General features: G+C 54.9%; 1 protein-coding gene, 1 long non-coding RNA gene and 1 other non-coding gene across 3 annotated transcripts in view; 2 read left to right on the forward strand and 1 right to left on the reverse strand.

Annotated features, from left to right (window-relative positions):
• The first annotated feature begins 15,398 nt into the window (after positions 1–15,398).
• On the forward strand, positions 15,399–17,421 carry LOC132234558 (uncharacterized). The gene is made up of 2 exons (XR_009452898.1): positions 15,399–16,732; positions 17,234–17,421. It is a non-coding gene; the product is annotated as an uncharacterized LOC132234558 (long non-coding RNA).
• On the forward strand, positions 16,770–16,899 carry LOC132236313 (small nucleolar RNA SNORA24). The gene has a single exon (XR_009453255.1). It is a non-coding gene; the product is annotated as a small nucleolar RNA SNORA24 (small nucleolar RNA).
• A 761-nt stretch (positions 17,422–18,182) lies between the features above and the next one.
• The window catches only part of PRSS12 (serine protease 12), a 60,651-nt gene continuing 57,271 nt past the window's right edge, over positions 18,183–21,562 (reverse strand). Inside the window, exons 12-13 of the mRNA XM_059695564.1 lie at positions 20,639–20,919; positions 18,183–20,040 (exon numbers count right to left, since the gene is read on the reverse strand). Coding sequence (XP_059551547.1) covers positions 19,733–20,040; positions 20,639–20,919 — 589 coding nt within the window. The 3' untranslated portion in view covers positions 18,183–19,732. The remainder of the gene's footprint in view (positions 20,041–20,638; positions 20,920–21,562) is intronic.

The following is a 21,562-nucleotide window of genomic DNA, read 5'->3' on the forward strand; positions in this document are numbered from 1 at the left end:
GCAGCCGATCCATGATTCTCTCTCATCGTTGATGTTTCTATCCCTCCCTCTCTGAAATCAATAAAAATATATTTTAAAAAAGCAAAACCCTAGGTATGTGCCCTGACCAGAAACTGAGCCCGCTGTCTTGTGGTGTTCGGGACGATGCTCCAACCCACTGAGCCACACCGACCAGGGTCATGTACCTACCACTCTTACAACCAACGCACCAACGGTAACCTATCCCTTACAACATATACGTCTGATGTTCATGACCGCCCGTGTCCAGCCTGGGGGGGGAGGTCACAGACAGAGATCTCAGCACCAGGTGACCTTAGCATCAGCAGCTGGACGTCAGCCGTGAGAGGAGCCGTGAGAGGACCCACCTGTTGCCGTGGGCAGCCTCCCCCAGAGCCTTCGTGCGCACTGCAGGGCGCTGGTGCTCCAAGTGTCGTCTGTGGGCCCTGGCGGCCCACGTCCCCTTCAGGGGGCTGCGAGGTCAAAACTATTTTGCATCCCTTTGTCACTGCGTTGACTTCCACTGACTTTGCAACAGCAATGAGGGGCCCACAGGAGCCTGAGTCAGCACTGCAGCCACGGGTTCCTCTCCAGCACGCTCAGGACCCAGTCAGCTCACCGGGGACACTGGTATTGAATTAAAGGCCTCGAGCACCGGGCCTGCTCACGTCCCCTGGCAGGCGTGGCGGACGGGACGCCCGCGCACTTCTGCACCTGCTGCCGTGGGCAGTCGCCTCGAGAAAAAGCCCTCAAGCAACTGTGTGGGTTGCAAATTGAACACGAGCAAGTGGCTTTATAGCTTTACAATTTGTACCCAATCGACTTAAACTAGAGCAAACCTGGCTGCTCCATGCGTGGGCCATCGTTTCTCCATGGAAGAGTGACTGGCAGAGAACCCTGGTCATTCGGACTTGAGCAACTGCCAGACATTTTTGGAAAATGAACCAAGTGCGCGTGTCACGTCGAGACAAACGTTTGGCAGTACTTGCTGCCAAAGGTAAAATGTGAGCGTTCGAGGGAAGATGAGAATCCTGCAGGACTCGCACCCGCTCCCGGCAGCCTAGCGCGGCCTCAGAGACACTGGGACACTGTCTCTGAGGAGATGGATCGACGGTGACACGTAGGACCCACTGGCACAGGATGAAATGTGTCAGCAGGGGGCACATCTGCATGGCCCAGTGGCCCGCATTCTCCGAAGGACCAGTGCAGGAGGCCACAAAATAACTGCACCGAGTACAGTCGCTCTAATGGGGAACGATCCACTCTTAGGGCGAGAGGAACTCACGGCTTTTAATAGAGCTGAGTATGAAAACGCCATTGCCACGGTTTCAGATTCCACGTGACAGACGCCCTCTAGGGAAATGCCACGTGTCACGGTTTCCTGTCGTATCCAAGGGAAACAGCCACGGCTTCCCAAAGGGCCACAGATAGACGCGTCCCTTCCCCAAATACGTATCTGTGTGCGGTCACATTTCCTTTATATACTTCAACAAAGACAACGCTTCGAAACAGACCGAGTGAAAAGTAGCTATCAGACGCCAGCTGTCTTCTGCTGAGCCACACGTTAATGAGACTGGCAAAAGGCAGCACGATGGCACTCTCCTCACTAATTTTGGTTTTGGAAAACATAGTTATTTTTCATTAAAAGTGCAGTATTATGCTGAGTTTGCTCCTATTACTTTTAAATCTCTTAATCTTTTTAATGCCTCGATTTGAATGTCTAATGCAGTGAGCACCGCACACGCCTGTAGGGCCCACATAACCCTTTAGTTTTTTGTGTGTTTTTTTAATATATTTTATTGATTTCTTACAGAGAGGAAGGGAGAGGGATAGAGAGTCAGAAACATCGATGAGAGAGAAACATCGACCAGCTGCCTGCTGCACACTCCACACCAGGGATGTGCCCACAACCAAGGTACATGCCCTTGACCAGAATTGAACCTGGGACCCTTGAGTCCGCAGGCCGACGCTCTATCCACTGAGCCAAACTGGTTAGGGCCCTCTCGTAACCCTTTTAAATGGAGGGCTCCTGGGATGGAGAGAGTGAGAGCCACGGCTCAGGAGATGCCAGTGACTTAAGTTCCAAGAGCCACGCTCCCACCGCAGGCAGCGGCACAGAACACAGGAAAGGGGCCTCTGGGGCCGCAGGGGTGTGGGTCTCTGACCTCACGGACTCTGACCATCGGGAGGAGGAGCCCAGAGGCCGCTCGGTTCGTCCGGTGGGGCGAGGATAGACCACGGCTGAGGCCCAGGTGCCTCCGTCTCCGTGACCAATCCTTCCCTCAGAGCCTTGAGCTGCACTTGAGGCCCTGGCCCCGCCCCCTCTGTCTGCAGCAGGTGGACTGGCACCCTTTTTTTTTTTTTTTTTTTTTTTTTTTTTTTTTTTACATATGTATCCATTTTATCCCCCCGCCCTAGACAGTCCCCTAGCCTCCCCTATCACGGACTGGCACCCTTGCCAACTCTCTCTGAGCCCCAGCTCCCACAGATGTGCACAGCGCTCACTCCTGCAATCTATTTGGCTCTTTGCTCAAATGTCATCTTCTTAAAAGTCCAACACCAACAACCTGACATGAAAATGCAGCCTTTCCCCCTGCCCTGCACTCCGGGTTCCTGTCGCCTGACCCATTTTTCACTGTATCCTATAACCTTATAACTAACTCCATAATCCGCTGATTCGTTACCTCTGTGGTCTCCTACGCAAATAAGCTCCTTCTGTTTTTAGTTTTTATTATTATTCTTTTTGTTGTTAATCCTCACCCGAGGATATTTTTTCCATTGATTTTTAGAGAGAGTGGAAGGGAGAGAAGGAGGGAGGGAAGGAGGGACAAAAGAGACACAGAGAGAGACAGACAGACAGACAGAAACATCAACAAGAGAAAGACACATCAATTGGTTGCTTCCGAACTCGACCAAGGCCAGGGATCAAACCCGAAACCCTTTAGTGCAGCGGTTCTCAACCTGTGGGTCGCGACCCCTTTGGCCGTCAAACGACCCTTTCACAGGGGTCGCCTAAGACCATCCTGCATATCAGATATTTACATGACGATTCATAACAGTAGCAACATTGCAGTTACAAAGTAGCAACGAAAATAATTGTATGGTTGGGCCACAACATGAGGAACTGTGTTTAAAGGGCCAGAAGGTTGAGAACCACTGCTTTAGTGTAAGAAACGACACTCTGGCCGAGCTAAAATTTGTGTTTTGTGTTTGTTTGCTTTTTGTCTTTCAACTTTAATAGATCATTTTGAAAGCTTTGGGAGAAGTAATTTTTAATTGAATTTATTGGGTTGAAATCGGTTAATAAAATTGCACAGGTTCCGGGTATACAAATCTTACATCATCTGTATATTGTATTGTGTGTTTGTCCGCCAAGTCGAGTCTCCTCCTCAAATACGCTTCTTGAACGCAGGTGTACTTGTCTGTTTCTCTCATCGATGTCCCCTCACATCGATGTGCCTCGTCTCTGACACATAACAGGTGCTCAGTAAATACTTGTGGAATGAGTGAACTGATTTAGCAATAAATAATGGGGAAGGAAAAAGGGCAAAGGATAAAAGTGTTAACATTGCATATTTTCTACACTTAAGTATCAGAAAAAGTGTAATTTTTTTAAATCAATAGATTTAATTAACAAAGATATATATTTCCTCAATCATGCAAAGACTTATAACTCTATCTTTCTTCTAAGTAACAAGAAACAAATGCAGACTTCAAATAATCATGAACTCTTAATAAAGAACTAAAATTAGTAAAATAATTGTAAATGTAAGACAAAACAATACACACACACAAAACCCCACCTGGCCTTTACTGAGAGCTCTCTACTTACGAGGAGATTCTTAGGAATTACCTAACAACAGCAGAGGGAGACATGCCAGCCTCCTTCCCAGACGGAGAAGCGGGCTGGGAAGACGGACGCCGCTCACCAGGCTCACAGGAAGCAAAGTCAAGTCTGAGATCAGAGCCCGAGTTCCATTCACCTTTTCCCCAAAACCCTCCTTCCTTCCAGGCGAGAAGGTGACTGAGCCAGTGGGCCTGTCCGCATGTTAATCACAGAATTTCTCGGGGCTTCGATTTGCTCCTCAGGCCAATGGAGATCATGACAGGGATCCTCACACAGCTGCCGGGAGGAGGAATGTGCCATGAATGCCCAGAGAGGTGCCCACTAAGCCCCAGCTGTTGTCATTATCATCACGTCCTTGCGGCATCGGACCTCCTTGTCCGTCGCTGCTCAGGGCCCTAAGGAACGACGAGTGTCCGCATTTCCTAGTTGCTTTCATCAAACTGACTGAATTTCAGGGATTTCTTTCAGGACTGTTGGGATTTCTTAAGGCACACTCTCCATTTACATAAATTACCATACAGATGGGAGCGTTTTAAATCAGAAGAATGTAAGAGTCACTTCTCTGGTCCTGCTGTAACAGGACAAACCATGGGTCCGGCCGCCTGTCACCACCTGAGCCAATTCGGCAGAGACAGGGTTGGATCCTATGTGAGCGTTTATTCCAGTCCTGCTGGCAGCAGGGGGAGCAGCAGGTCGCCCACAGACATCTGCTCTGCCCCCCCATATGCCAGCTGCTTATATTGGGAGAAGCACAAAAGACAGTAGGCAAAAGGGCAAAAGGGCAGTTTGCAGCTATGCAAAGGGGCTGGGTGGGCTGGGGAAATAGTCAGGGTGGGCCAGATGAGCAGCTACCAGGTGAGCAGGTGGAGATTTGCAAAGGCCTGTGGGTATGCAAAAGGGCTGGCGATTCTGGTTTCTGCAGCAAAGTTGGTCATCTTCCCACGATAACAGCTCCAAATGGGGAGGGTGGCTGCACCTCCAGGTGAGCCCCCAGGCCCAGAGGGCACCTCCCAGCCAGGTTAGAATGTGCCTCTTTAATCAGAACAATGCAGTCACGGCTAACAGGGCACGGTCCATATTTCTTACAATTCTAGCTGGTCCCCAGCATTCTATTTCTGCCCCCTTTTACCAATTCTACTTGGTTTTCTATGCATTTACGTGGGTAGAATTAAGAAATAACTACTCAGACACCTTACATACTAAATTGAAGTATTCTCATCTGCCATTCGAAGTCTTCTATTTTCGTTTTAAAGTAAGAGAATGTTATTTCTAGATGCAGCTCAAGCGTGTTTTTCAGAGAGGATCAAATAGAAATTGATCACTACAGTCCTTACTGTCTCATGGAGAATATAAACCTCTGAGCCCGAGATTCAAGGCACTGAAAATCTATTCCAATTATAAATATCGACTAACAGGAATCAGCTCCGAAGTTGGCCGTTAAATTTTCTCTGTGAAATGATTTCCATCATAAAATTTGAAATGTTTTCTCACAGGAGGGGAAAAACAAAAAACTCAATTTAAAACTTTGGCAAAGACAGAGGTAAAGATGTGCCCAAGGTCAAAAAGCATTCGTCATGCCCTAACCGGTTTGGCTCAGTGGATGGAGGGTCGGCCTGCGGACTCAAGGGTCCCAAGTTCGATTCCGGTCAAGGGCATGTACCTTGGTTGTGGGCACATCCCCAGTGGGGGGTGTGCAGGAGGCAGCTGATCGATGTTCCTCTCTCAGCGATGTTTCTAACTCTCTATCCCACTCCCTTCCTCTCTGTAAAAAATCAATAAAATATGTTTTAAAAAAAACACATTCATCATGTTTGCTTTAATCTACTCCCTTGCAGTTCATTTTTCCTTTTCAACAAAGAGTGTGATTTCCCAGAATTCTTTTTGACTTTCATCAGCCCACTTCCCCGCTGGGCAAGGCAACCCCTCACTGAGCTCGCACCGCACAGCCAGCACTGCGCCGGGGGAGATGCGGGCACTGACGCCCTTGTCCTGGGGTGGACTGGGCAGAAGTGTCACATTCCCCAGCAGAACCCGTGGACTGTGGCACACCCCACCTCAAAAGCAGCGACTCAGGGAGGACTAGGTAATACTTTCAACAATCAAGATTTAAAATAAAAGAAGTCGAAAGTATCAACCTAAATACCTCAGATCAGGGGGCGCGTTAAACCTCTAATTGGCTACTTCAGTGTTTTAAAAACCTACATGTCAAGTTCGCATGCGACAAAGGTGTGTGGTGTCCCGATTTTATTAGATTCCTTTCCAGGAGCCGAAGGTTTTCAATACTCAGGATGAATACTGGTCAGATGAAACCGGAGCCGAGATGTAGGCTGCTAGAACCATTATATATGCTGACCTTTTCAGGTTATTACCCACATGTTCATTTACAAAACATTCATGCACAATAATTAGTGAGTGTATTTAATTTTAAAACTTTAAGGTTTTAAACAGACCTAAATAATAGGGTAACATCGCCACCTAATGGCTTCATGAAAATTAGATGCTTCTAATTTTCATTCCATTTTTCTATATAAATATAAGCTTATATAATATAGATATTTATGCCCTAGCCGGTTTGGCTCAGTGGATAGAGCGTCGCCCTGCAGACTGAAGGGTCCCAGGTTTGATTCTGGTCAGGGCACATACCGGGGTTGTGGCTCCATCCCCAGTAGGGGGGCATGCAGGAGGCAGCCAATCCATGATTCTCTCTCATCATGGATGTTTCTATCTCTCTCTCCCTCTCCCTTCCTCTCTGAAATCAATAAAAATATAAAATAAATAAGTAACTTCATTTTTTAAAAATTAAAAATATATAGATATTTATAATCCTTATAGATGGTGGATCAGAGAAATTTTGGATCTGAGTATTAGAGTAAATCATAAAACATTTATATATTACACTGAGTGGCCAGATTATTATGACCACCCCATCAGTACAATGAAGTGAATTAGTTATGCAAATAATCCTATCTAATAAAAGAGAAACATGGTAATTGGTGTACGACCGCTACCCTTCCCATTGGCTAATCAGGGCGATATGCAAATTAACTGGCAGCCAAGATGGCGGTCGGCAGCCAGGCAGCTTGAAACTAACATGAGGCTTGCTTGCTTCAGTGACGGAGGAAACCAACGTTCCCCGCCTGCCTTGCCGGCCTCTGAGCCTGCAGTTTGAAACATTTTAACAAATATAGAAGCTAAAAAAAACCCAGAAACCAGCTTTCAGCGAGCTGGGATCTCAGAGCTGGAGTCAGAGCTGGAGTTATACATTGTTTCGATTACCTACTTTCAGCAGCGGAGGCCTAAGAGCTGGAGCCTCAGAGCTAAAGCTGGCCCAGAATTTTTAAAAAAAAGAAAGAAAGGAGTGGTTGGGAGCTTCCGTCACCCGCCAGCCTGAAAACAGCCCTCAGCCCCTCACCCAGGCTGGCCAGGCACCCCAGTGGGGACCCCCACCCTGAAGGGTGTGTGACCAGCTGCAAACAGCCATCATCCCCTCACCCAGGCTGGCCAGGCACCCCAGTGGGGACCCCCACCCTGATCCAGGACACCCTTCAGGGCAAACCAGCCAGCCCCACCCATGCACCAGGCCTCTACCCTATATAGCAAAAGGGTAATATGCCTCCCGGCACCGGGATCAGCATGACAGGGGGCAGCGCCCAAACCCCCTGATCGCCCTGCAGCTCTGTGTGTGACAGGGGGCGGGGCCACAACATCCCTATCCGCCCTGCTCTGTTTGTGACAGGGGAAGGTGCCCCAACCTCCTGATCAGCCCTGCTCTGTGCCTGATACGGGGAGCTCCCCAACCTCTGATCGCCCTGCGGCTCTGTGTGTGACAGGGTGTGGCGCCCCAACCCCCTGATCGGCCCTGCTCTGTGTGTGACAGGGTGCGGCGCCACAACCCCCCTCCCCCCCCCACGGGCCCTGCTCTGTGTGTGATGGGGTAGGGCCATAACCTCTCCATCGGTCCTGCCCTGAGTGTGACAGTGGCAGCGTCCCAACCCCCTGATCCGCCCTGCTCTGTGTGTGACAGGGGGCGGCGCCCCAACTCCTCTATCGGCCCTACTCTCTGAGTGACAGGGGGGAGCTCCTCAACCCCCTAATGGGCCCTGCTCTGTACATGACGGGGGGAGTGCCCCAACCCCCTGATCGACCCTGCTCCGTGCGTGACAGGGGGGAGCTCCCCAACCCCACTGATGGGCCCTGCTCTGTACGTGACGGGGCGGGGGGAGCTCCCCAACCCCTTGATCGACCCTGCTCCGTGCGTGGCAGGGGGTGGCGCCGCAACCTCCCCATCGACCCTGCCTTGAGTGTGACAGGGGGCGGTGCCCCAACCTCCCAATGGGCTCTACCCTGAGCGTGACTGGGGGTGGCATCACAACCTCCCGATCCGCCCTGCTCTGTGCATGACAGGGGGCGGCGCCCCAACACCCCAGTCGGCCCTGCTCTGAGCCCGACCAGGAGCTGCACCTAGGGATTGGGCCTGCCCTCTGCCACCCGGGAGCAGGCCTAAGCCAGCAGGGCATTATCTCCCGAGGGGTCCCAGACTGTGAGAGGGCACAGGCCGGGCTGAGGAACCTCCCCCTTCCCCCCGAGTGCACAAATTTTTGTGCACCGGGCCTCTAGTAATGATAATAAAACCTTGAGAGTATTTGCTTAGGAATTTTTCAATATTCAGTATTTTTGGAAGTGTCAATGAAGTACTGATGGGGTGGTCATAATAATCTGGCCAGTCAGTGTCTATTACAGAGGAAAACAAAGAAACACAAGTAAAGAGAATTTTAGCAAGTGATGATTAAATTTTCAAATTATTTTAATGTCTAGCATAAAAACATTAAATAATTTACAAATATCAGTTTGTAAATACTCTAAAACAGTAATAAGACATGCTGTTTTAATGTAATATATTGCTATATTAAGTATTAAATAAACAATCTTTTACATAAAGGTGTGCAAACCAAAACAAACAAAAAGGCCTCCATAGTAAATAGATTAAACCAAAGGTTCAGGATCACAAATCCTCTGAGAAGAAATAGAAAGTCAAGCTTTTGCCCAGCCAGTGTGGCTCAGTGGTTGAGCATCAACCTATGAACCAGGAGATCACAGTTCAATTCCCAGTCAGGGTACATGCCAGGTTGCTGGCTCTATCCCCAGTGGGGGGCGTGCAGGAGGCATCCAGTCAAGGATTCTCTCATATCATTGATGTTTCTCTCTCCCTTCTTCTCTGAAATCAATAAAAAAATATTTTTTAAAAAGTCAAGCTTTTGAGATGTTAAATATGTTTTAATATATATATCATATTATTGATAGTATTACAGATGTCTCTCATTTCTGCCCCCTTCACTCCTCTTCTCCCAGCCCCTACCCAACACCCCCAGGTCTTCACCACACTATTGCCTGTGTCCATGGGTTATGCGTATCTATAATAATAAAAGTGTAATATGCTAATTAGACCAGACAGCTGAATGACCTTGTGATGTCCTTCCAGATGAAGCTGGGGCTGTGAGAGCCGACCACCTTGCAGGAATTTCATGCATCGGGCCTCTAGTTGGTATGTAAGCTCTTTGGTTTATCTCTTCTCGCCCCCAACCCCACATCGAGGTGTGTCAGTCTGGTCCATGCCTCTGCTTCGGGTCTTATTTGGTTGGTCAGTTCATTTTGTTCATTAGATTCCACAGATAAGTGAGATCATGTGACATGTGTCTTGCTCAGTTTGGCTTATTTCACTCAGCGTGATATCTAATGAACTGAGAGGCCACCTCCCACCAACAAGCGCATTTTTCAGCCAAGCTGGGCCAACCCGGCCAGGTGACACGGAGAAGCCGGGCCAACCCTGTGCAGGTGACACGGAGAAGCTGGCCAACCCCCTTCAGGTGACACGGAGAAGCTGGCCAACCCCCCTCCAGGTGACACGGAGAAGGTGGCCAGCCCCGTCCAGGTGACACGGAGAAGGTGGCCAACCCCGTCCAGGTGACACGGAGAAGCCGGGCCAACCCCCTCCAGGTGACACGGAGAAGCCTGGCTAACCCCGTCCAGGTGACACGGAGAAGCCGGCCAACCCCGTCCAGGTGACACGGAGAAGCCGGCCAACCCCCTCCAGGTGACACGGAGAAGCTGGGCCAACCCCGTCCAGGTGACACGGAGAAGCCGGCCAACCCCGTCCAGGTGACACGGAGAAGCTGGGCCAACCCCCTCCAGGTGACACGGAGAAGCCGGGCCAACCCCGTCCAGGTGACACGGAGAAGCTTGGCCAACCCCGTCCAGGTGACACGGAGAAGCCTGGCTAACCCCGTCCAGGTGACACGGAGAAGCCTGGCTAACCCCCTCCAGGTGACACGGAGAAGCCTGGCTAACCCCGTCCAGGTGACACGGAGAAGCTGGCCAACCCCGTCCAGGTGACATGGAGAAGCTGGGCCAACCCCCTCCAGGTGACACGGAGAAGCCTGGCCAACCCCGTCCAGGTGACATGGAGAAGCCTGGCCAACCCCCTCCAGGTGACACGGAGAAGCCTGGCCAACCCCGTCCAGGTGACATGGAGAAGCCTGGCCAACCCTGTCCAGGTGACACGGAGAAGCTGGCCAACCCCATCCAGGTGACATGGAGAAGCTGGGCCAACCCCCTCCAGGTGACACGGAGAAGCCTGGCTAACCCCGTCCAGGTGACACGGAGAAGCCGGCCAACCCCGTCCAGGTGACATGGAGAAGCCTGGTCAACCCCCTCCAGGTGACACGGAGAAGCTGGCCAACGCCCTCCAGGTGACACGGAGAAGCTGGCCAACGCCCTCCAGGTGACACGGAGAAGGTGGCCAGCCCCCTCCAGGTGACACGGAGAAGCCGGCCAACCCCCTCCAGGTGACACGGAGAAGCCGGGCCAACCCCGTCCAGGTGACACGGAGAAGCTGGCCAACCCCCTCCAGGTGACACGGAGAAGCCGCCCAACCCCGTCCAGGTGACACGGAGCCATGGTAGAACAACCAAACAACCGGTCGCTATGATGTGCACTGACCACCAGGGGATCACAGGACGCCTGGGCAGCTCCACTCTATGCTAAACCACACAAGGCTCAGCATGACTCTGGCTAAACTGCTCAATGAACGTATCCGTTACGCGTGTTTAATGGAGGCACTGACTGTAGAGCCCCAGCTCCACATTTCCTCTGACCCTCTGTGACCTCGAATCCACGGATCTTACATTTCCACGTCCCCTGCTCCTCTCAGGAGTTACCACCCTCCTCACTGGGTTAGATTCCATGGCCGCTCCTCGGACCTCGTCCCTGCCCACAGCCCTTTCCCCGCTCACGCTGCTCACTCTCCTGGCAAACCCCAGCCTTCGTTCATTCCGCCTCTTCGCCGCCTGCACCCCGGCACCTGTGCGGCTGGGCTGGGTGTGCAGACAAGGCACAGTCCTGCTCCTTTTCAAACGGAAATGAATTCAAATTCATTACAAGACCCCACGCAGGCCCTGGCGTGGCCCAGGGACCCTACTGCCCTTCAATGCCCTCACATGCTCTCCTAACGCCACCCCCTGTTCTCTTCTTGGCATCCAGCACTCCCTCCGCCCTCACTTTGTCCATGAACTTGCTTTCTACTGCTCAGGCGGGGGGGGGGGGGGGGGGGGGCGGGGGGGGGGAGGCAGATTAATGGATGAGAGGACGAAAAAGGTCCCAGAACACAGCCTCCCCCGCCAGCATCTGGGCCCTAGACTGCCGCTTCGCAGGTAAACTGCTCACGGGTCCCAGGCCACTCCCACTGTGCGCCCAAGACCCGCCTCCCCAGCCCAGCCGGTCTCCCCACACCCACTCCACTGGGTCTCTCCCATCAGGACACAGATGTGCCTCATGTTCTCCGCTCATAAACAATCCATTCTTGATCCCACACCCCTCTCTGGAGACCGCCCCATCTCCAGTTCTCCCCGCCCCCATTCTCTCTGAAACGGCTCTTAAGACGCCCTACAAGCCCTGCCCTGCTGAACCCCAGGTCACGTCTCCACCCCCCTCACTGGCACCACGCACAGCGGTCACTCCCTCGGGTTTGAAACACGTCCTCCTGGCTTTCAGGACACACTCCCCTGCTTTCCTCCTGATCGCACTTAACCTCCTGTGCGGGTCCTGCTGGGTTTCCTCGCAGGTCAATGTCGACACCCCGAGGGCTCAGTCTTCAGTCCCATGTTCCGTCTCCAGGGGGCCCCTCGGTACGAGCGCGCCAAGTCATGGCTTTGCGTGCCGTGCAGTCGACAGCTCCATGTTTGTTTCTCCAGCCCAGAGCCCTCCCTCGTAGACAGGCTCACAGGCTGGACTCCCCGCCCAACGATCCCACGCGCACTGTTGTCTCAGCAGCGTCTCCAGCTCAGTGACCGGCCCTGTGCTCCGTGCCTGGGCCCAGCTGCGGCTCCACCAGCCAATGAGCAGAGGCCTTGCGGCCACCTTCCCATATCGCACCCCTGTCCTCATGTCCTACAGCCAATGCACCAGCAAATGCGTCAGCTCCATCCGAAACACACCCAGAACGGATCATGAGTTTCCTCCCCGGTACCGGTGAGCCCACCCATTCTCTTATCTGTGTTCTTTTTAAAAAAAATATTTTTATTGATTTCAGAGGGGAAGGGGGAGAGAGGGAGAAACATCAATGATGAGAGAGAATCATGGATCGGCTGCCTCCTGCACACACACCCCGCCCCCCCCCCCCCCCGCTGGGGACCGAGCCCACAACCCAGGCATGTGCCCTTGACTGGAATCGAACTTGGGACCCTTCAGTCCCCAGTGCAATACTCTACCCACTGAGCCACACCAGCCAGGGCTCTTACCTGCGTTCCTGCTCTAACCCCAGCCCACCCCTGCACTGGGGCTCCTCCCCACAGAGCTGTGGGACATGGAACCTCAGGTCCCACCTTGTCACTCCTCTACTCAAACTCCCCAGCGGCTGCCACGCTCGCTCCTAAAACCCTAAAGACCCTAAAAACCACACAAGGACCAAAGGCCTCAGTAGCCATTTCCTTTCTCGCGTCACTTCCTGCCTGCGCACTGCACTCCAGCCACCCTGGCCGCCTTTGCTCCTTGAGCGTGCCCAGCGTAGGAGTTACAGATGTGGGTAACAAGTCATCGCATTCACTGGCTTTAACAATACTCCTTGCGCTCTCCGCGGGTCCCAGAGCCGGCGGCTGAGCAGCCTCTCAGGCGCAGGTCTCCCCGGGCTGCCGCCAACGGGGGGCCCTGGTCCTCTCGGCCCCACGCCCAAGCTCACTTCCTGGGTGCTGCCGGGATGCAGTTCCCGTGGGCTGCTGGTCTGGCGGCCTCGGCTCCTCCCCGGCTGTCGGGAGAGGCCTCCCCAATAGAGCACCTGGCTTCATCAGAGCAATTCAATCCAGGAGGGAGGCGAGGATGGCTGCAGACACAAGTCAGAGTCCTTAGCAATGGCCCCCAGAGCGAGGGCTCATCCTGAGGCCCCTGGAGGGAAGGGGGAGGGCGGGGACGGGGCGGGACCACTGAGAGCCTTGGCAGCGGCAGGTGCGGCCCCTCGGGTACCAGCTGCTCAGAATATTCTCCCTCCAGGTCTCCTCGTTTCTCCCTCACCTTCTCCAAACTGCGATCTGATGGCAGCTCCTCGTGGCCTGGAACATTCCTAAAATCTCAACCCCTACCCCCAAACTTCCCGTCCCCCCTCCTCGCTCTTTTCCTCTGTGTCCTAGATGGCTGCACCATGTAGCTGACAATTCCTGGGCTGGGGCTCCGTTCCCATCCCCTTCCCTGGTCAGGGGCAGGTTAGCGTGGGCCAGAGACGTTCTGCATGAGACGGGCGGGGGAAGCCAGCGAGGGTGGGGGTGGGGGGCTCTGAGAGGGTGTGAGGTGCACCTGCAGGCCAAGCGCCTGTCCCTTCTGTGCCTGCCCGGCCGGCCGGCGGGTGTGGGGCCCCAGCCAGGTCTGCGCCTGCTTCAGCCGCGGCCTCTCCCCGGCCCACTTCAGAGCCTCTGGTCTGACGGGGACCAGCTCCGCCTGGTGCCTCCTCTGCTGTCAGGTGGGGCCTGGGGCCCAGGGAGAGATGAGAGCAGGTGCCAGGCCCCTGAGTATTCGGGTCACGCACAGCCGACCTATCACAGATCTCCTCTCCCAGGGGTTCTCCTCTCGCGGGATCCCAGTCCTGGTTCCATCTACTCCCGCCACTAAGAGACAAGCCCTGGCACAGACGATGTGGCTGTTCTGTGCACTGCTCTCGCCCTCGCTCCCAGAACAGGGCCTGTGTATAGCAGGAACGCATTAATCACGTATGGATGAGCCATTTTTTAAAACACAAGGCACGCGTGAGAAAAAGCCCTCAGGCCACTTCCTGCCTGTTTCCTCCTGAGAGATGTGCAGTTAATTCTGTTCCTCTGATCATCACCAGCGTCTCTATCCAAAAACACGGAAGGCCAGGGTGGGGCGGAGCAGGGTAGCTGAAGAGCAAGCATTCTGCACCGCGCTGCTCCAGTCCCGTGTCAAACGCAGAGCTGAACCCTGCCCGGTCTCACTATACCAGGTCTACAGCTCGCCTGGCGCGCGACATGTAAAATCCTTGAGCCAACCTTTATTTACAGTCAATTATTTTCCTGTTTATTTTACCACATTCTCTCTCCTGAGTATCCCAAGTCTCAAAGGCGGGGCTTCACAGTGGGAAAATCCATTAGCTTTGTTCCCAAACCCCACAAATTTATTGCTAGCTAAGCCACAAATTTCACACTCACCGTAGACAGGATCGGTCCCTAAAGCATGGCTCAACCTGAATCTAGAATTGGCTGCAAAGTTATGAATGCTTTTTTATTAGCTTTATTTTCAAAGTTTTACATTTACAGAAAAGTTGAAAAGCAAGCTCACAGAGGGAGACAGATCAGGGGTGGCGGGCGGGGGTGCGGGAGTCAAAAGGTACGAACTTCCGAGACCGTTGTAATTAACTAGTTATTAATGACAGGAAAGGCGCAAAGGGAAGGCCAAAGACGTGTTTCCCGGTCACGCGACCAGTTCAAAAACCAGTCGGTCCAGGGCTGGGATGTGCGCATGGCGACTACAGTTAACGCTACTGCATTCTGCGGATTTCAAAGTTGCTGAGAGAGTAGGTTTTAAAAGTCCTCTTCAAAGAAAAATATTGCAACTATGTGTGGGGCTGAGTTGAACTAGATTTGGTGTGATCATCTCACAACATATAAGATATCCATCACTACGTCTACACCTAAAACTAATAGAATGTCCCATGTCAAGTCTATCTCACCTGTTAGAAAGGAAGAAAACAGATGGAGGACCCGCAGGGTGGAGAAACGGGCACACGGAATACGGGGCCGACTCGCTCTCTGTGGTCGTGTTTCAGCTCCTTCACCCAGTGGATACGCCCATGAAAACACCTCCGGTCGTGTGTATGGCTTAGTGTGCAGGTAGTGCCATGGCTGCCTTTTCCTCCCCGACCCCCTAATCCATTTGTTGCCCTGACCCAGAGTCTCAGGTCATGACTAATTTGGAGAGGAGGGCTTTGGGGGTTAAGGTTGAAGGAGGTCATTGGGATGGACCCAATCCCATAGGGCTGCGGCCTTTACAGCGCAGGGAGCCCGGGTGCAGGGAGCACAGGTGCAGGGAGCCCGGGTGCAGGGAGCCCGGGTGCAGGGAGCCCGGGTGCGGGGAAGACGCGTGGAGACGCAGGGAGGGGCGCTATCTGCTGGCCGGAGAGAGGAAAGGGCGCCGGGGACACCATGACGTCAGACCCCGGAGTCCCGACAGGGGAAGAGGCATTCCCGCTCAAGCCCCGGTCCCGGGCAGTTCAGGCGGCCCGGCTAGAGGCTGGAGATAAAGCCCCGCTCGCCGGCGGCCCAGCTCAGGGCCGGGCCTCTGCGCTCACTCCTGACGGGGGCAGGGGGAGCCGGGGAGCGCTTTGTCCGCCAAAGGGACCCGACTTCCCGGAAACGGGTCCGCCGAGGCCCGGCCCACGGCAGCAGGGCTGCCCGAGAGGGTGCAGGGCAGCAGGAAGCGCACGTGCCCAGCGCCCGACCTGTCCCTGCGCGCCCGCAGCCCCGGAGATGCACCTGCACCGCCAACGCCGGGCGGCGGGGAGGGGGCCGCGGGGAGGCGCGGCGACGCCACGGGACGCACCTGCGGGACCGTCTGACCCCGCCCCCCCTACGCTGGTGACGTCAGGCCGAGCCGCCTGCAAACCCAAGAGCCCGGCCCCGCCCCCGAGCACCGCGCCCCTCTGTGGCCTAACCCACCCGAAGGTGAACTCGCGGGGACTCGCCAACCGGCCGCTTCTACGGTAACTACCCGGAAGGGGCTGGACTCAATCTCTCCACCCGTCAGCCGAGCGCCCCCCCGCGTCGGGATCTCCAGTTCTCGCGAGAACTTTTGGGCTGTCCCTGTGTGCGCATGCGTCCGACTCGGAAGCCTCGGGAGCTGCCCCGCTGCCAGGGGCGAGGGAAAAAGGCGAAGGGGGAGGAGCTTGGGCGGGACCTGCGCGCTCTCTCCCTCCCAGCCCCGCCCCTCGCGGCGTGTCCCGGAAGGGCGTCATCCGCCGTATAAGAGCGCGTGCGCAGGAGCGTGCGGCCTTTCCCCGCTGGGCAGCGCTGCGATTGGGTCCGTGAGCGGTCGTGATTCGTTCGCGGCCGTGTTCTGTGCGCTAAAGCGATGATTGGGACGGAGCCCCCGGGCCTCGCCAACATGCAGCCGACGCGAGGGCCTTGCGGCGGCAGGTCGAGGCCGGCAGCGGCAGCCCGCGGGCTGGGAGGCCCGGGCGGACTCTGGGCGCCTTAGGCCGCGCGGCCGCCACGTGCTGCTCTAGGTACCGAGGCCCAGGCGGCGCGCATGCGCCCTGCGCCCGGGCGAGTCCCGGACGGTCGGGTCCACGCGGCGCCCAGTGGCCGAGCGGGACGCCTGCGCCGGCGGGTGAGTAGCGTCGCTCGCGGCCCTGTCGCGGGCGGGCGGGCGGGGTCTCCATGTGTCTTTGGGACCTGTCTCTGTGGCAGTCTCCCTTCCTAGCCATGGAAGAGCATCCTCTTGTTTATTGGCAAAGCTGTCACCATTTAATTGGTATCAGATTCTGACTTGCACAAGTGACATTCTTCACGTCTGCAGCCCGGGGGGTGCGGGGTGACTGCGCGGAGATGTATTTTTCAAATGTTTCTGCGAGGTTGAACTAATGGGTGATGGAGAACGTCCGATACGGTACGTTCCTTTCCGTCCGTATTTCAGAGCTGGTCTTCCTGCGAAGGACCCGGGAGGCCGGAACTGGCCGTCCTGCGGGCGGTTTGTAACTCGGGAGGGTAATGAGCCGGCTGAGCGGGGGGGTGACCGAGCGCCCTGCTGCGGCCTCCGCCCTGTGAGTTGGGGGCGCAGACGGGATTTTTTAAAGCTGCTCTTCCCTTGCAGGGACGAGAAGGCCCTGACGCGGGTGAGGTCTCCGGGAGCCGCCTGCATGCCCAGGACAACGGGATTCGAGTCATCAGCTCCAGGATGGCTGGGAAATGATGTGATGGGAACAAAACGATGTTCTGGGAACTACAGGAAGTATTTTGCGTTCTGCCTGGAGGTTGGCAGATGAGTGCGTGTTTGTAAAGATTAAATAAAGTCCTGGTTCGTCTGGCTGGTCACTAGGTGGGAAGGTGCTTGCTGGTGCTGGTGCTGTCGGGAGAGCATTTGGGGAAGCGGATACAGGAGAACCGGGTCACCCCGGAGAGGTTCAAGTCCGAGGTGTTTGGGCAAGCGAGACAGCCATCTCCGGCAGTGATTAAAGAACACTGAACTTATTTAAGGAGAACGGGGATATTCAAAGGGAAGGGCTACACAGAAAGGGGGCCTTGGTGACGGGCTCAGGGGGTTAGCCCGGGTCGAGCTGCTGCTGCCCATTGCTCCCCTGGGTGGAGTCTCATGGGACCCATAGAATATTCATCAGCTTTCCAGGTGTGATCGCTGATGGGTAGGTGCCAGGGGGTCCTGAGGCAGCCGTGTACCACTTGTCAGGTTTTGCTTTTCTGGGCCTGGAGCTGAAACAACTGAGGCCTGGGTGTTATCTTCAGGGAGAAAAAGGTCAGGGTCCAAACCGTGTGACCAGTGATTTGCTAGGGGAGGGGAGGTTACCCTGAGGGCGAGTTTCTTGTTTTCCCAAGGTTTTTTAAAATAAATTTTCATTGATTGGCTGCCTCCTGCCCCAGGGATTGAGGGAACTGGCACGGGCCCTGGCGAAATTGAACCCTGACCTGGTTCATAGGACTAGGCTCAGCCACTGAGCACGCTGGCCAGGCACCTGGAGCTTTGTGCCCTGGTGAGTCTACTGGCCGTCATCCGTGCTCTGTTCATGTCTAACCGCCTCTAGGGGAGGAGTCACCACACAAATTAGGCAACTACACAAGGTGAAAGGCTGCACTTTATTTACACATTTGTATCGTAACAGAAGTCACAGTCAACAAATGAGAAAAGTGTATTTTGAACCAAAAGTTTGGGAGGTTGAAGGGAACTTTTTGCCACTTTTAAGTAAAAGTTCCCTTTAACCCCTAAAAGCTCAGGCTTTTGATAATGTTGCTCTACTTGATACAGCATTGCAGCTCTGCAATAAAGCAAAGCACCGTGAGGTTAGCACCAGTTACCGAGCTCAGGATTTGCAGACCAGGACACAGTCTGGCACAGGAGGGAGCGGTCCCTCCTCAGGGTCACTTAACCATTCTTGAGCCTAAAGTTTGCACTGACCTCTGCCTGTTTCTATGACTCTACTCCTGGGAGAGAGGAGAACGAGACGACCTGGGGTTTGGGAAGGACACGAGTATCCTGGGGGCATGCCTCCCGTCCTTGGGCAGAGACCCCACTGCCAGCAGGAATGTCCTGAAAGGTTACAGGGGCAGCTAGTCCTTAGCACTTCGGGAAATGAGCCCGAGGGAACTCCCCTTTGGGCAGGAGAACATGGGGGCACAACACCACTGTCTGGATTCCAGGCCCACCAGCTGTCTCGCTCCCAGGCCTGTTTCCTGACCAGCTTTTTGTAAGCAGTGCGGTGCCCCGGGCACACCGGTGGATGCGTTACATCGGATAAATAGCTTTAGAGCTCTCCCCACGCAGGCAGGGAGAGCACTGTTAGTGTTTATTAAACAGGGCCGTCAGGCTATCTACAGGTAAAGCTGCAGCAGACGGCCCTCAGGTCGTGGTGCAGGAAACAGAATGCTAAGGAAGAAACATGTTCACCAGTTATGTGACGTGGTTAAAGGTAACCAGAGTAGATGTGCTAACAAATCGGGTGGGTAAATTAGGGTGTGCATCCAACAACTTGACATTCTTTCCCGTGTTAGCGGGAATTCTTCCACATTTTCCTAGCTACATACAAGGTGGCTAGAACACTGGTGACTGCCATGTGCCTGGTACAGAGGCCTCGTTCATGAACGTGCCACAACAGCCTATCCAGCAGGTCCCTTCTCTCACCTGACAGAGATCACACGCATGAAGCTTTGTCAGCCTTTAGCTTAAACGTATGTAAACAGGAAACAAGGGTGCTCTTAGTGAGGTAATGAGTATTTTTTCCATCAAACATGGGCACTTAATATGAATCCATACGTCACTGGTTCAGTTATAAGTTCTCCAAATACAGGTAAAAACAGCGTATTGCATAGTCAGTATACACAGTAACACTCAGGATTCTGAGAAAAGGGTTCAATAAGGTTCAAATGAGAATACAGTCAGTCCCCAGTGGAACTAGCTTGGGACGCGACAATGCCAATTCAGGATAATCAGTACCACCTGGAGGTTCTACAGAAACGTTCACGCCACAGTCCTCCCGGGCAGCGGAGGGGACGCAGCCCTATCGGCACACCCGGGACCTCAGGCCCCATTGGTGGGACTCTGGCTGAGGACAACGCTGAGGTTGAAAGTTGCCAACACATTTTTTAAGTATTTCCTTGAGGGTTCCACCAATTACAGTTTGGTGACACTTTTTATCCAAGGTACAAAGGCTGAAACTTTGGTATAAACGCCGGGCGAACCCTTGGCCCCACAGCCATAGCCCCAGGAGGTCACCCCGTACACGGCCCAGCCGGCTCCCGGCCGCTCGCACACGAGGGGCCCGCCGCTGTCCCCCTGGCAGCTGTCCACGCGGCTGTGTCCATGGAGGCTCCCGGCGCAGAGCATCCTCCCCGTGAAGCGGCCCTGGTAGCGCTCCGCGCACCGCCTCCGGGGCAGCAAGGGCACGGCGGCCTGCTGCAGCGTCCTGGCGTAGGCTCGCCCTGCAAACCAGACGGCGGTTAGCCTCCCGCGCCCGTCCTGCAGGAGCTGCCCTGGGCCGTTTCAGGAACATGACCATCTTTCAAATAAAAGCCCTCCTGTGACGCGAGTGCTGTTTAAACGGCACCCGGGCCACCACCTGCCTTGTCATGCTGCCACTCGCACCTTCCTACCCTCCACTAACCCGCTTCTCAGCACCGAGTCTGGACGCCGAACTAGCAACACTGGGCTCGCTACAGACAGTGCCCCGAGAGCAGGTGTGCAGGCGTCGGCGCTGAACTGCGCATAGAAGGTGGGGGCCGCTCGGGCTGGTTTGGTGAGCACGTCCACTCTAAGGCCCATCTGCTGCACTGACGTGAGGACTGGTTACAAGCGACAATTACCCGTCAGCACGGGAGGTGACAATAACTCCTACACAGAAGCCGTATCCCATGTGGGACGGGCTTTAGTTCCACACCCAGGATGCGAACCCAAGGTCATGACCTCACCCAGCAGGACTTCCTAACAACTCGCCCGAATCGCTAAGATTTTACAACCGACCGCACGAGCAGCCACGGCCTGGTGACCCGGCCCACCGCCCGACCTGTCACTTCCCGTTACCTGTGTCTCCCCAGCCTGTGATGTGGCAGCCGGCGGCCGTCCGCTGTGGCCTCTCTCTCCAGAGCGGCAGGCAGGCGGGCAGGACGTGGCTGCTGAGCCTGGCGCACTGCCCGTCCGGCCCCTGCAGCCTGACCAGGGCGATGTCGTGGTCACTGCTGTCCGGCCGGTACGCCCCGTGGACGACAATCTGTTGGACTGCGATTTCTTCTTCAAACTCCTCGGGCACCAGCGTGTGGTAATCCCCGACCCGGACGGCGTAGCTCCGCGAGCTGTTCCCGTACCTGAGAGGCGGCGCTAGTCAGCGCGTCAGATGCTGAAAGGCGTCCTCGCCCGGGTGACGGCCCCTAGAGCTGCTGCGAGCCCGTGTCCCACGTCGCCCGCTCCCCTAGGTCCCCCCTTTCCTTCCATTGCTATGCCCCCACCGCTGTGGGACGCGAAAGCCATCCTTCCACCCCACGGGACCTCAGTCCCTTGACCCTGACCTCCCTCTCCCCAGGCTGCATCCCGTAATCCCTCCGTCCTTTTATCCACCAAACTCCAGCTCCACGGGCACCACGTGCTGGGCTGCGGAAGGGGAATGACACTGAGCAGCTCTCGGCTTCACTTCTTCCCGGAACAGGAAAGCGTCCGCTGGGTACCAGACCCGTCCGCGGGTGTGGACGTAGAGAAGCTGGCGTTCTCAGTGACCGCCTACCTGCACAGCAGACCCTCCCACTCGCTCCCGTCTACTCCTGGGAGCTAGACGCTGCCAAACATTCGAACAGGCTATGCAGGGCCCTGACCACCCCCCCGTGTGGGAAGCAATTTAACTGCCCAGCTGAAAACACTAGGCAACGCTACAGAGACGATGTAGCTATCAGCCACCTACCACAGACCTGTAACACCATTTCCTGTGCCTCCCTGAGGGTCTCCATCTCCAACCTT

This window comes from Myotis daubentonii, chromosome 5, assembly GCF_963259705.1.
Source record: "Myotis daubentonii chromosome 5, mMyoDau2.1, whole genome shotgun sequence".
Lineage (NCBI taxonomy): Eukaryota > Metazoa > Chordata > Mammalia > Chiroptera > Vespertilionidae > Myotis > Myotis daubentonii.